Below are 14621 nucleotides of genomic sequence, written 5' to 3'. Positions count from 1 at the left end.
TAACAGATGTGCCGGCGTACTTGCTTTAAGTGTTTCTGGTTCTTATTCTCTCTTCAGCAGTGGCCCTTAGCTTATGGGACAGGATATTTGGCCAGCTGGACCTTCAGCCTGACTGGAGACAGCACTTTTGTTTAAGCTTCACTACTCAAAGTTTATCTGTATGAATCTGTCAGGATTACTGAAGCCACAGTTGTACTAGGACCGTCTGCAAGTGCTGGGCTCTAAAGAGTCAAAATAGTAATATAAGTACTTGCAAAGTACAGAGGATAAGGTCTTTTTGAAGAAATCCTCATTGCTAACAACAGGATGACATTTTCTTTTAAGAAAGTGTCAGCACATATACAAAAAGGTCCTTGAAACAAAAAGCACATCTCTTCTTGTATAACAAACGCCAACCAGACAGACAAATCTGAAAAATACCAAACCATAATCTGAATGCATCACTTACTCTGATGATATTATCGGGGGCTCGATTCATATTGAGATTCTTGATTCGTACTGTAAGCTGGTGGGCAGTTTTTGTTGGCAAGAGATACTTGCTGATCAAAGGCTTTGGAAACTCTGTCCCTTCAAAATGTTTCAAACCTAAAGCTAATAAACTGAAGAAGGAAGGAAGGAGGGGAAAAAACAAAACAAAACAAAAAGATAAAGAGTCTTTTAGACAGTACGGCAGATTACTATTTGGATGTGCTGTTGCACAATACACAGATAACCCAAAAGCTTGCATCCTAGAAATTCTCCTTAACAAAGAAGTCTCATTTGTATGCATTTTGTTCAATAAATCTAAGCACCTACTTGTCCTCTGCCTTGGTGAAGATAATCTTGTCCCGGGGAGGGTTTGCTTTCAAGGAGCATATTGGCAGTAACTCTGGATACATAAAGACTCTCCTTGTTGCCAAAATCCATGCCACTTGCTTTGGCAAACATGGAAATTCATTGGCTGTGAAAAGAATTAACAGATAAGGATAGACATATACACGGACAAATAATGTTTTTCACAACTGACTTCTTGAAAACACTGTTTCTCTTACTCCACTGCAAGTAGAGAGAGACTTTCTCCCTGGCTTTTAGAATTTGCATATTTCCTAGTTTTTGCCCTTAAAAGTTTACACCAGCAAAAAGTAAAATTACTTTCCCTTTCCAGCTTTTCTTTTGCTCTATAATGAAAAAGCACTTGTAAAAAGCTCTGTTTATTTCAAGTGAGTTCACTCTCTAGGCAGCAGAAAAATCACAAACCAAATATTTGAAACCAACAGTTTGGAGCTTTTTTTTTTTTTTTTTTACTAAAATACTCCAATGAAGAGAATATTTCCTTGATGTGTGTTAACCAACACATTTAGACCAATTATTTCCAGTTTCATAGTTTCTTGATGGACTTCTGCAGCTCAAAACATCATCTGCAGAACAATAAATGGCAGGATTATGATGTCAAACAAAAGTCAACAGCTCATATAACATGCTTTACTGTGCTGCAAGTTTAAGACGCAAAAAGACAGTCAATAAAGTGGATGGTTTTATCTAAAAATACCTCACAAAATTAATAATTAAAAATTCATTCCAAACAGCAGTCTGAACCATACCTCATCTGGAGGATGCATACCATGAAATAACTCCCACTGTAAAATGCTTCCTCTTGTCCCTTCAAATACATACCACTCTTCTTCACAGCTTTGCGAGGGCTCCAGTCAACTTGGACTTGGGCATGAAAATCTTCAATGAGCTGCAGTGCTCCCTTCAAGTTACATGGCTGGAACATTGTTTGAAACTTAGGATTGAACGACTGACGAAGGAGTGTAGAGCTTCGAGCAAAGTTACCAAGCTCACTCTGCAAAGTCAAACACAGAAAAAGATAAAAGAACATGCCTTCAAATGGAAGGTAAAGAACAAATGTAATGCAGTAATGCAAAAAATAAAAGCTGGGGAAGTGACAGGCATAAAAAAAGGAGAGTGTTACAGGTCTTATTTTTGAGCATTACAGAGGTAGGAACAGAGGAATTTTTTTTTTTTTTTTTTTAAATTCCCCCACTTTCCAGAATCTTTCAAGGTCACAGAATGTTCACTAATTACAGAAGCTGTATTTTTTTGAACTTTGTTTTCAGTATTTCCAAGAAAACAATAAAAAAAAATACAAAGCCATGCCAATTCAAAGCACTGTTATTAGTCAGCGCAATGTGAATTATTTCTCTAAGTATGGAGCATGCTCATAGTAGGCTAACAACATAATTCCCTTATTGAGTGGTAGTCTCTCTCAATTTAATGGGATCAATTAAATAAATTAAGCTCTCTAAATCTCTCCAGTGACCAGCAATCATTAAAATTCACGTAGCTCTGATTTTAGGCATATCCTTACCAAAAACATCCTGGTAGTACTGGCCTCTGAACTTAAAGCAGGGTTGGAACTTGCGAGAAGATGGATTTGAGTCAGAAGCTGAACATGCTTGAAGAATAAAATCAGACAAATGTTTTTTTTCAGTCTATCAGAAATCCAAGAAACTGGAAAGCATAAGTATAGAGGCGCAAGAAATGCCTCCTGAGCACCCCAAAAATCACATTCTGACTTCAAAAAGCCTTTTAAGCAATAGAAAACTGAGTGGAAACTTTAATATCCACTGGCAGGAAGTTTATTAAACAGATATGTTCAAAATCTGTATAAGTCTTAGGGCAGTTTACTAGCTTTTGTGCCAAAGTCTCATACCATAACAATCAATACAGAAAGGATATTTTTTCCTAATTAAATACTTAAGTATTTCTTCAGAAACAATGACTTCAGCTATCAGAACTCCCCACATGCACACAAACACCATACATCTTGCTTTGCAGCTGAAAAATTAAAAAGCTCATTTACTCTACATGTCTAATGCAAGATCCATTTCTTTAGCTTGTGTTTGAGAGGTCTGTGTCCTTTCCTTGCTGCCACAGACCAAGACATCACACTGTATGAGGTATGCAGAATAATAAATGACTACTCAGCAAGACTTGTATCAAGTTCACACAAAACCAGTGCACTTTGTCCTCATGAGATTGAGTTGACGGTAAGTTTCAAGTTTTGAGAAGATGTCCTCTTGAACTTTGTATGGACACGGAAAAAAAAATTCTCTAAGTACAGCTTCTCATCTATGCTGCTGACAGCTTTTAAAACGTTCAAACTGAATTTCTACACAGTTTTGTGTAGTGGAAGGAGGAAAAAAAGAATCCAAACTACATCAAGAGTAATACTCTCAGAAAGTAATAAAGAAGTTGGTGAAAACAGAGGATTTTGACACATTACAGTCAGAATTCAAACGTGGCCAAGGCAGCTATCTCACATGAGAACAATACAGATGCCAAGAAATAAGCTCTACTTTGCACATTCATTTCAAATTGTCTTTCAGTGTGGAATCAGGCATGTAAATATCACCTATTAAAGCTCCAGCTTCAAATGTAGCTTTTTCAATTAATTTCTTTAAGGAAACACACCGAAGTGCTTGCTGTACCATTGGCTTTCCCCGCCCCCACAGTATACAGCAAATATTGATTAGGTCAGACCAGGTAACATTTTCTTACCTGCTGCATTTGCTGCTGAAGCCTCTTTCTTTGCATACTGTCCAGAACAAGGCTCTGCAGAGGCTTCTCATTTTGAGATTTTGATTTTTCTATCTCTTGTGGTGGCTTGATCGAGGACTTTTTCATTCTCAATTGCTCAAGTTGTTCCTTCACTGTCCGGTGTTGTTCATTCAGTAAATTGGCCAGGGGCTCTTCAAATCTGTTTGAGATCAGGCAGACCGAAATGTAATAAGCATATGATTTAATAAGCATTCACATTTATTTAGAGTATTTTACTCTGTATCTGGGATGCACAGTTTAAGGAACTATCATCCCTGTACTACTCAACACTTTGACAGTATACTTCAACTTGAAAAAACAGAGTTATTCATACAGTTGGCTTATACATAAATCTTTTAATCTACCACAGCACTACTGTAGTTCTGGGATACAATGCTTCAACTGTTTATTCCAAGGACAGTTAACAGTCTTGTCCACCGTTCCCAATCATATCCCATGTGTGTTCCACTCAAGCGCTCAGATACTCTCAACAGCAGTCAGGATCTACGACAATCCAGAACACATTAGAACCAATCCTATTTAACTTATATCATCAGGCAAGGTGTGAACCCAAGGTATTATGGGTGGCATTTTACCATGAGGGTCTCCAGAAAGATCACACACTGACATAAATGCTGTTACTTAAAAAAAAAATAAAAATTAAGTATTATCTAGTTTTATGCAGAATACTTTACTATAGACATCTGCTGATACTACAGTAAGAGCTACCCCTGTAGCAGAAAAGAGGATGTACATATTACCGTCCTTTCAAAACCAGCTTCAACTACCCCCTGCCTTATGATAGATTTTTATTTATTTTAGCTACACCATTTAATATTCTGATTTCTGCTTGTTACCAGCTTCACTTCTGTAATAGGCCTGAAGTCAGTTATAAGTAAAGTTGTTCCACAATGCTTCTAATGCAAGGTATCATAAAGACAACAATAAACCTAGCAAATGGATATTTTGCCACAAAACAACTTTAAGAATCCTGTATACAGGTAAAACTGGGGAAGAAACAATTGGGAGAACTGCCCACCAAAGAAAAATGAATACAACTAGCCATTATCAAAGACAAATGCATACAAATAATAAGAGAGAGCATAAAGTTTCCCTGCTTTTAGTCTGTAGCTGGTTTAAGAATTGCTGCACTCCCCTCTGGTACTGCTCATCCCAGAGAGAGTATCAAGAAACTCCAGCCTTCATTTTAGCTCCTTTCCCAAACAGATACAGCTTGATCTTGAGCTGATCTGCCCCATTAACAAGGAGACACCATTCACACCGCAGTTTCTGTAATTGGTTAAATAGAGCGGCATTATTACCTAGAAAGAAACGCTTTAGACCCTTTCCTCTTCAAGGCACTGTTTCAAGTATAACCCATACCAAAAATCATCAAGAGCTAATTTCTGAACTTAGTCATTTCAGACCTAGGTCTCAGCTATCTTATGCAGTCTTTTTCCTTAGAAAAGGCCACCATTACATCCAAGCTATTTACTTAAAAGATAAGGTGACACACTTGGTCAAACCAGCTCCTCAAGCATTTCTTGTCATCAAAAAAATGTAAAGGCAGTAAGTGAACTTCACCCCGCCCCTTAACAATAAATAAAAAAAAAAAAAAGGCAAGAAAACTATTATTTTTCTGAAATTATTTCAGACACTACATCCACCACCACGGTGTAAAGCACAAGAATTAAGAGAGCTAGAGCGGCTGTCGCTTTGAGGTCGGGACCTTCTTTGCACAGGACCTACATAGCTTTGATCACATCTGCAGCAACACCCCAGTATCCACTGTTTCTCTACTCATTGCTTTGAAGTATCATCGCCAGTCATGCAATATCCTGCTCCACTAACTATTTTAGTTTAACAGCTGAAGTAAGCGACTTAGCAGGTAACGAAGCAATTTTTTCAGAAGAATTGTCTAATCAAAGGGGGATATGTGGACAGACTTGAGAAATAAACACAATTTAAATACACAGGGACAGTATATATAGCATGGAGATTAAAGAAGCAGGAACAGAATCCTCCACTAGAGATGACGGCTTGCTGGAATAGATTACCATTCTGAAAGACCTCAGCTGCTTTCAGCTATGATACAGAACAGCTGGCACCAATCTTTTAGTGCAGGCTTTCTTCCTGTCTCTTTCTGAACAGTTACATTTTCAATTGTTGTTGTCATCTTCTTCAGATGCATCACAATCAGTAATGTCAAAGGTGGCAGATAGAAAAAACAGGGTCAAGTTAAGTGTTCAATCTCATAAATAAAAATGGCCGAGAGCTTTCAAAACAGCAGCCTGTGCTGAAACGGCATTATCACTTTGGTGGATGGCATAGTACAGCTGCAGGTAACCATAGGCTTTTTATCATAACAGAATTATTTTTTTTTTAAATGTTACAACATAACCAAATAATCCTACCTAAGTGCTTGTGGTGTATTAAAATTTGGCCGTGACTCTGTAACATTATCTTCATCTTCTGGACCTTCATCTTCCATGTTTGAGAAACCCATCTCGTCCTGAAACTGACAGCAAATGTGTAGCAACAGTCAGGAATAGAAAGCTCAAGTAATACATTTACCACCAACTGTCTTTAGCTAATAAAGCTCATGATGATCCTCTTAGCATAGACATTCATCTCTGCAGGAACGTATATAGGAAGTTCCTATATAAGTTCCTTCTCGAGGCTAAAAATTACACTTTTATGGTAGGGCCCTTTGCACACAGTCAGCGCTAAGCATCTTACAGAGACCACCCCTTTACGGCTTCAGAGATTTCATGTCAGATCTGAGAAAGATCTATTCTTCAGTGTTATACCCAGTTTATCACTTACTGTCTCAAACAGCTCCTCCATCAGTTCATTCACTTCCTTTTCTGCAAGTAAAATTAAAAAGAAGTATGAAGATTCCTCTTCCAAGAACCACTTAGCAATCCTGTCATAATATCAAGTCATTTAAGGAATCTCTCTTGCAAAGGGAAACCCTCCTCTTGCAAAGAGAGGACCAAGAAGGAAAGGCCCCTGATATTATATCCCTTTTTAATGCTGGGCCCCAAAAAACTTCAGCTGAGACTGTTTTGATTCAAAAATATTACATAAAAACTAATTTTCAGAATTAAATTTAAAGTTATGTTAACCTGTAATAAGACGTAAAACAAGTGTGCTTTATTGAGAAGATGAAAAGTGATATGTTTATAAAACTAACTCGAAGACTGTAAGGACCTGGAGAAAATTTAATCACACTCAAGTCATAAGGCAAGCATTCAATTCTGAACTGGCTGAAGCTTTATGAAAGACTGTACTATCACATAAGTATTATTCTTTAGTCTTTGCTATGGAGTAAAGTTGCACAGCAGCTCTGGCTAGATCCTTTCACGTATTCACAGAAAGCCAGCTTTGCATAGAAAAGCTGTTCAAGTCAGTGTGCAGATTTTTTTTAATTAGCCTTCACTGCAAAATCTTTGCAACAAAACAGTCACTTTTCAAAATGAATTACTAATCCTAACAAGAAAGGAGGTGGGATTCCCAAAGGACTTACTGGTAATTCTCACAGCACGATCATTTCTGAAGTCTTCTGTATCTGGTTCATCCAGATCTTCCAGGAAGTTGTACTCAGGGTCATCATCATCATCTGCTTCATCTAATAAGAAGCACATTTTGAAACATCATTACCCTGCCCCAAGACCAATCAGTAGCCAGGAGCAGAAGCACTTCGTTTACTGCCTGACCTGGCTCAAAGAGGGCTAGGATTACTGCTTGAAATTAGCTGTGTGTTCCTTTTTATGGAAGCGATATCAAGCCCCTCCTCTTCTCAAACTGAGCTACTAGCATCCTTATTTGTAGCCATTCCCTTTTAGAAAAGCTGGATTTATTCTCTGTGACCTGAGTTTCAGCTAAATTTAGAAAGAGTGAAGTAGTATTATTTCAATTTGTGTTTTACATTCAATTTGCACAACTGTAAGCAACCGGTACATTCAGGGCAAAAGGAAGTCAAGCCCCAAAGCTTGTTCTTGTTTCTTCTTGAAGAAGAAAATCGTTGTTTCTACAAAAACAAGTCATGTCCCTAACAAGGAGCATGACACAGTCAGATAGATTCAGGTATATCAATGCTGCCAGCTTCATGACACAGCACAATAGATTAAGGGCTGAAACATGTAACTTTTGTTTATAGTTGCCAGTTACTGCATGTGCTGGCTAGTAAATATTTACTAGTGAGACACCTGAAGTTTAAAAACCCTCACAAATGTCCATGGAGAAGATGAGGAAAGCTGATGGTATGCAAAACACATGCTTATTACTAAACAAGATAATGGCTGCAGCCAAGAACATCGTGTATAAATAGAAAGAAAAAGCTCCAGGCTTTCAATATAACCCCCAATTCCAGTGAACAACAACAACAAAACATCTGTCATATACCTTCATTCTCCACATCGTCATTCATGAGTCCTCCAAGCCACCTTTTCCATTCTTCATCATCTGCAGTATTGGGATCATACATATCAGGCGTGATATCTGGGGCTCGGAGCTCAGCCTCCAGCTGACCAAGAGGAACGTCCTTCAGTGGCCTCTTAGATCGGGTTCGGAAGGCAATGAGGCTGTCTTCCAGAGACTGAAAGGTGAAGGAAAAGCACAGTGTCTCTGCTTTTCTCAGTTTCTCCAGCAGCAGGGTTTTCAGCCCAGCCAAAAAAGTCCAATACCAAAAATACTAGATTGCTGCCACAAAGAATCATTTACTTCGGTAGTCCGAGAAAGCTAAACTTTCATTACTCTCACTATTAAACTGTTATCGTTTATATATATATATATATTATTGTTCATTTATCTCAGGCTAAACTCTTATCTGCTGTCAAGGAAGCAATCTCCACTTGCAATATTTGATTCTTTCACGTATGTTTTACTCTGTTTGCCCTCGTCACTATCTGAAATTAATCTTGAACAGCAGCACAGGACTGTTTCTTCATGACTCCTCACCCTTGCACAGTAACACAGATCAGTAATATTTTTCTCATTATTAATATGAAATAGTGGTTCTCTTTACAACCAAGCTTCCTCGGATGTTAACAGTATACTTGCCTGCAAAACACAACTAAGCTGACAGGATGTCTTTCAAAAGGAAAACTATTTTCATTAGTTATGTAAATGTCATAGAATTACATTTAACAGCCAAAACAATGGCAGTGAGACACTTACAAGCATAAATAGAAAGTGTAGTTACGATACAAGAAACTAAAGGTATATGTCACTAACTACTAACAGCTACCTCTATTCTCTCACAGAGCTAGCGTCCTATACACTATGGAGATTCAACTTGTTATTTAAAGTTCTAAAAGGAGAGCAGAATGCAGTAAAAGTAATAGCAGAGAACACCAGAAAGCTACCTCCTTTCTAACAAATTTTACTCAAACTAAAACCACACTATTATAGCGTCCCCAAAAACGGTACCTGGTAAGAATCCATGCATACTGGGCTTGAAGCCAATTCTTCATCCACTGCATGCAGCTTCTCCATGAACGTGCTGTCTTTGTTTTGCTTTGGTTTAGGAGGTGGTGGAGGTCCCATGGGAACTACTTCAGCACTAATATGTCTAACAACAGGTGTAGTAACCTTCTCCATCTAATTAAAAAGGCCTTTGCATTAAAAGGTTTTACTTAGAACGTAAATTTCCAAGGACAGAATAAGTCTCCTTTTAGGTTTGACCAGAGTCTAGCACAACAGAAATGAGAGAAACACTTCACAGAAGGAAAGGGATTCTTCATATTACACTCACTTTGATTTTCAGAAAGTACAAATAAATTTACTATTCAAAAGACTTGCAGGAAAGGAGACATTTGGAAGATCTGAGTATCAGTCTCAATATAACTAGAGCTGATAAACCTGAACACTAGTAATTGTGGCATACTCCCAACCCTCCCAAAAACAAACCCATGGTGAGCAGAACGTGGAAGTATCAATACGTTATTGCTCTTTCTCCGATTCCAGTGTCAGTGGTCAGTTCTCACAGTCGCTTTCTCATTCTTGTCTGCCGATACTCAGCTCTTACCACACTGCACATACTCCTTCTACTGATTTGACAGCGCATACAGTCACCACAAATACCTTTATGCTTTTATCATATCACTTTCTCCTCCTAAGCCAAGCACAGAAAGCAATTCTCCTGCACTCGTCTCAAAAATAATCAGAAAAATAATCATTATCTGAAGAAGAGCTGATTGTTTCCATTGCCAGTGCTTTTTTAAGTGCTCGTGTTTATTTTAGACTAAGCTCTTTCTGCAAGGGTTGCACTTCACTGCTTATGCAGGAACCATTACACTGGGGATGCCAAATCCACATAGCACCTGTAATGTTACCACAACTTTAAGCAATAATACGTATTTTTGCTTTTGCATTAGTAATTTAGGAATAATGACTGAAAGTTCTTTCTAAAGAAAGCAAAAGTCTCTTGCAAGTTTACCTCGCAGAGTGTCCCTCCCTCTTCATCAGATGATCGCCTTGTCCTAGATCGTTTTGCTCCCCGAGGAGAAGAAGCAGTGCTCTCTACATCACTTTCCAGTAAGCTCTACAGTGCAAAAGATGCAGAATGCAATCAATCATACTGCTTCAACTAATATTCCAGAGACTCTTTTAGCCAAATGAATAATATAGCATTGAAGAAAGATTACTAGAAGGTCTGGGATGACTTATAATGTTAAAATAAAGAGAGCATTCTACTGCCTCAAACATGCAGACAACTCCATGCTGAACAGAACAGATCTCTGTACAAGTTGTATTTACCTCTTCTGCAGTCTCATCCTCATCCTCATCATCAGGCTGGTATTCTTCATCAGATGAATCATCTTCCTCAAGAGGAATGTCCACAAACTGAGGAGGCTGCAACAGAACAGAAGAAAGTTGACAACTTTTTACAGGCAAAATACAGAGTTGCACTCTAATGGTGCACTATCAGACCAAAGATTTCTAACTGAGGAAATACCCTGAAGCTCAGAAAGGAAGGAGACTACTGAAAAAGGCTGAAGAAACCAAAGAAATTACTAAAGTAAGATCGGTAAAGCAAGGTAAGTGGTTTGAAAAGGTGCAAGAACAGGCACAAATGATTTAGCATTTATATGATGGAAACACTGCATGAGCAGACACTGTCTCAAAGACATACTTCTAGTACTTGAATGGCCATTCACTCATGCTACACTGCTGAATCCTGCCTACACCTAGATAACAAATCTTTTGGAGCAGGCAGAGCTCAGGAAAAAAAATTGAGATCCAGGCCGTATTTCCAGGCAGTCCTAAAACATATAAAACAGTCCCAGGGAGGAGCACCTTGCAGCACAAGGCCTGGGCAGTGGCATTCACTATCAGGAGTTTCATCCAGGTAGAGGCTGCTGCAGTACTAACATCGGAAGCTGGACCACCCAGGAGAAAAGACCACTCCCTATGGCATGTCATCACCTCATCATGTTCTGTCTTTCCCTGCCGGCAGCTCTTTTGGGCCCCTCTGTGCACCTGCTGCTATGTTAACTGCCTTGTCCTGCCTTGCATACCCTGTTTGCAATGCTCCTGGTCACCAGTACTCCCAACATGCTAGACACAAGTCTGTTCCACCCCTCCAAAAGATTCCTTGCTCAGCAGGGTGCCTCTAGTATGGTCTCCGATTTCCCAGCAGTAGTTCACTTACCTTCACCTCATTTGCCTTCTTAATTGGAGAAATATTCCATGTTGGAATCACCTAAAGATAGCAAAAACACTTTAACTGTCTCTGAAAAGCACGGTGTTGCACATCTTAGACAATCTGTTAAATCAAATGAGTACTTGAGCTTGAGGCCTTGTTCTCCAAAGCAGCCAAGTAACAACAGACTTCAAACAAATGCTTTCTAAACCGCCCGTGTGGTCTCTACAGGCCATACCTGCAGTATAATGGATACTGTCAATTCGCTGCATTTTCTAACTCTGACCTGGTTCTATTATGCTCATCTCAAATGAATTCTTTTTTACGTTGTTTTAACTTATTTTTTCATTTTAAGAATAAATCACATAAAAGCATGCTTTACACTTCTTTTAGAAGACCCAACAATCAAAATCATTCGGGTAGGGGGAGGGTGCAAAAGTAAAAGCAGATGACATACTTACCACTCCTTTCTCCACAACTTCCTTCAGTTTGGAACGAGTCATTTTGGGCTCCTGAGAGTTTAAAACAAGACAACAGCCACCTATTCAGCTATTTTCCTTAATTGCAAACTTTTCCCCAGCAACTCTTTACTACAAGACTTTTCTTTTTTTAAATTCATTACCTTTTAGACATGATCAGAGTGACATAAAAAATAACCACTCATAATTCTGTTTCATAATTTACACTCATACACAGACATTACTCACTTCATCCAGGTGGCAAATCTGGTAATGAAACGTAAATTATAGTACTACCTATTCTCTCCATACCACATCATGGACTAAGAAGATAGACTGGTGCATTTGGAACAACTGAAAAAACAAACTGAAAAAGCTTTTTACTTACAAACAAAGGTATATCTTCAGTCTCACTGATGGCTGCTTTCATCATGGCAACCACATGCTCATTTGTGATCACTTCCTACAGGAACACACAAAAAAGTATCCTTTACATTCTGTTTGTTAAAAAGAAACAGACTTAAGGTTAAAATAAACTAGTTGGAAACATGATGGAGGAATATTCAGTGTACTATATACTTCATAATTATACTATAATAAAAAAAAGATTGTTCAGTGATTGGACAAGAAAATATAAAGTAAGCACAGCAGTGATAAAAACATCTGCACTACATTCTCTGTCATTGCTCTACAGAATAAATTTCCACCAGAAGGAAAGAAAATAATCAAAACAAAAGCCCACACCAGTTTCCCTTCCCTCGTGTCACATAATCAGTAAAATGTGCCGATTCCAGCCACGTGAGAAATGCTGCTATGAAGCTGCAACAGAAAACTTAAATCCTTAAGCACTCACAGGCTTCTAAAATAGTAAGGGTCTCATTCTCTAGAGAAAGTATGTAATAATTTACTCTTCGAAACATTGTGCTACATCATTTCAGAAAACATTGTATATATTTAAAATAAATAGGGGAAGGCAGAAGAGACCCAGTATCCCTGACTACATTTTCTGAATGCCACCGTAAGGTTCCAGGGAAGGTTGGTGACAGCGAGATATTTACAGCCCTTCCACAGTGCCATGTGACAGAGGAAGGCATTAATTTATGGCACTTTCACAAAATCAGCTGGTGAATCTGCCCAAAAGAATCATGGCAGTCTCCAGTTTGTTTGCCACAGGGATGGCAAAAAGGGAAAATATCTGAGATCGGCTGAATTAGAACACTAGCTGCAGGAAAAAAAAAAAAGCACAATTTTTGATCCTGTGGGAAAATAAATACTATTGGTCTCCAGACCCTGCTCATGGGATAAACTGAAATTAGAGTTTCACAGCTGTGACAGCACAGATATTCTTCTTGCAGTTCCTTTCTAACTGGAAGTTGTGTGATGGACTAAAAGGTTGGTTGGGATCATTAACTAAGAGTAATGCATTTCTGTCAGCACCGCTAGAATTCCATCAGGACTTTATCATGAAACAGTTCACTCAAAACAAGAAACAGTGAGTTCACAGTCTGCATCTCCTCGCCTGGAACCAGAAGCATGCATTTTAGTTCAATTACTCCTGCTACTGCTATTACGGTACAGTAAAACAGACCCATTTGCCATTGTAAATAAATGGAAGCCAGGGATCAATACCTACTAACAAAGCCAGGTCCAGGTAACTTATACGTACACCACATGATTCTCTCTTTATAGCTTTTTATAGGAGAGATTAGGACACGGGTGCCTACCAAGTCTTCCTTGTTCATGAAATCAAGTGCTACCATTAGTACTATACTCAAGTCTAGACTGCACTTTCTTAAAAAGCTGGGCACTTCTCCATTCCCTGTCATAGTCCCACCACACTCACATGCAGGATGTTTCGCACGTTGACAACTGTTAGGTTATGTTGTTTAGCTCCATCTTCTAAGGTGCGATCAAGGGTATCATCTAGCTTGATGTCACAAGACAAAGATCCCTCCTCTTCTTGACTTTTCCCTTCTCTTTTCCGTTTGGTTGCCTTCCTCCTCCTCTTCCTTCTCTCAATATCCTCTCCATCTTGCTCCTCTGAAAATGAATAAAAATGGAATCTAAAAATTCAGATACTTCACATCAGCACGTTCTGACAGTATGAGTTTAAAAAAAAAAAGCTAGAATTCTGCAGATACTGAAGTGGCAGCAGCTTTCCAACAGCTGATAAGGAGATCACCCAAACAGAAATGGCCGTAAGAACTAGAAACAGTCTTGAATAATGGATTCAAATTCTGCAGGACCTGAGTGAGTCACATTAGTCAAGGAAATAAAGGTTACATATTTGCCATCTCTACTAGTTTGATTTTACAGAATGGTCTCAGCAGCCTTTTTATGCCTTTTCCAGAAGGAGGTGTTTTAAGTATGCCATCAAGATTAACACAGTTGCACAACTCCAGGCACCATACAGCAAGAGCAGATTACAGTTTCTGGGACTTAAAGTGTTTCCCAAGTGGCACTGTTTTGCTGACTCAGGGAAACAAAAGAATCGTTAACTTCCTCTGAAGGAAAGCAATGTTTCTAGGAACCAAAAATTGCAGAGATCAGCTCCAGCAAGTTTCACTTGGATACCTGTATTTATCCACGGAATTATGGAGCACAGGATGAAAACTTAAAAAAAAGTTGCACCTAAACAGCCCCTGCTGTGGTGTACACAATTCCAGAGTTCTGCTACTGTATCAAGTCACAGGTCTGTTCCTTGCACAAAGCTTACCCAATGGAATAAACAGCCCCAAATCCTCATTTTCCTCATCAGTCTGCTGGGGCCACTCACCAGCTCTGGTGTTCTTCAGTGGCTTCATCACGGTAGGATTTCTAACAGCCAGCTGCAAAGAACTTCTCACTGGAGACTCCTGCACTGCAGATTGGTTTTCAGTCAGATACGGATCTCTCTGCAAATTCACTTCCACCTCTGTATACACCTTAGGCGT

The 14621-nt window shown here is 38.8% G+C and overlaps 1 protein-coding gene across 4 annotated transcripts in view; it reads right to left on the bottom strand.

Annotated features, from left to right (window-relative positions):
* The window catches only part of LOC103894958 (GON-4-like protein), a 27111-nt gene extending 12490 nt beyond the window's left edge, over nucleotides 1–14621 (bottom strand). The window contains exons 1-17 of one of the 4 annotated variants that reach the window (XM_009274447.2): nucleotides 14405–14621; nucleotides 13532–13728; nucleotides 12077–12151; nucleotides 11692–11742; nucleotides 11240–11290; nucleotides 10345–10440; nucleotides 10025–10129; nucleotides 9016–9186; nucleotides 7990–8182; nucleotides 7112–7213; nucleotides 6409–6449; nucleotides 5997–6100; nucleotides 3544–3742; nucleotides 2351–2437; nucleotides 1654–1825; nucleotides 796–940; nucleotides 449–599 (exon numbers count right to left, since the gene is read on the bottom strand). In XM_009274447.2, coding sequence (XP_009272722.2) covers nucleotides 449–599; nucleotides 796–940; nucleotides 1654–1825; nucleotides 2351–2437; nucleotides 3544–3742; nucleotides 5997–6100; nucleotides 6409–6449; nucleotides 7112–7213; nucleotides 7990–8182; nucleotides 9016–9186; nucleotides 10025–10129; nucleotides 10345–10440; nucleotides 11240–11290; nucleotides 11692–11742; nucleotides 12077–12151; nucleotides 13532–13728; nucleotides 14405–14492 — 2028 coding nt within the window. In that variant the 5' untranslated portion in view covers nucleotides 14493–14621. Of the gene's footprint in view, nucleotides 1–448; nucleotides 600–795; nucleotides 941–1653; nucleotides 1826–2350; nucleotides 2438–3543; nucleotides 3743–5996; nucleotides 6101–6408; nucleotides 6450–7111; nucleotides 7214–7989; nucleotides 8183–9015; nucleotides 9201–10024; nucleotides 10130–10344; nucleotides 10441–11239; nucleotides 11291–11691; nucleotides 11743–12076; nucleotides 12152–13531; nucleotides 13729–14404 lie in introns of those variants that run through there. The other 3 variants (XM_019470798.1, XM_019470797.1, XM_019470799.1) reach the window with 3 other exon arrangements.

This window comes from Aptenodytes forsteri, unplaced genomic scaffold (genome assembly GCF_000699145.1).
Source record: "Aptenodytes forsteri isolate BGI_AS27 unplaced genomic scaffold, ASM69914v1 Scaffold624, whole genome shotgun sequence".
Lineage (NCBI taxonomy): Eukaryota > Metazoa > Chordata > Aves > Sphenisciformes > Spheniscidae > Aptenodytes > Aptenodytes forsteri.
The sequence above is the reverse complement of the archived record's forward strand: the minus strand, read 5'-3'. Positions and strand labels throughout refer to the sequence as shown.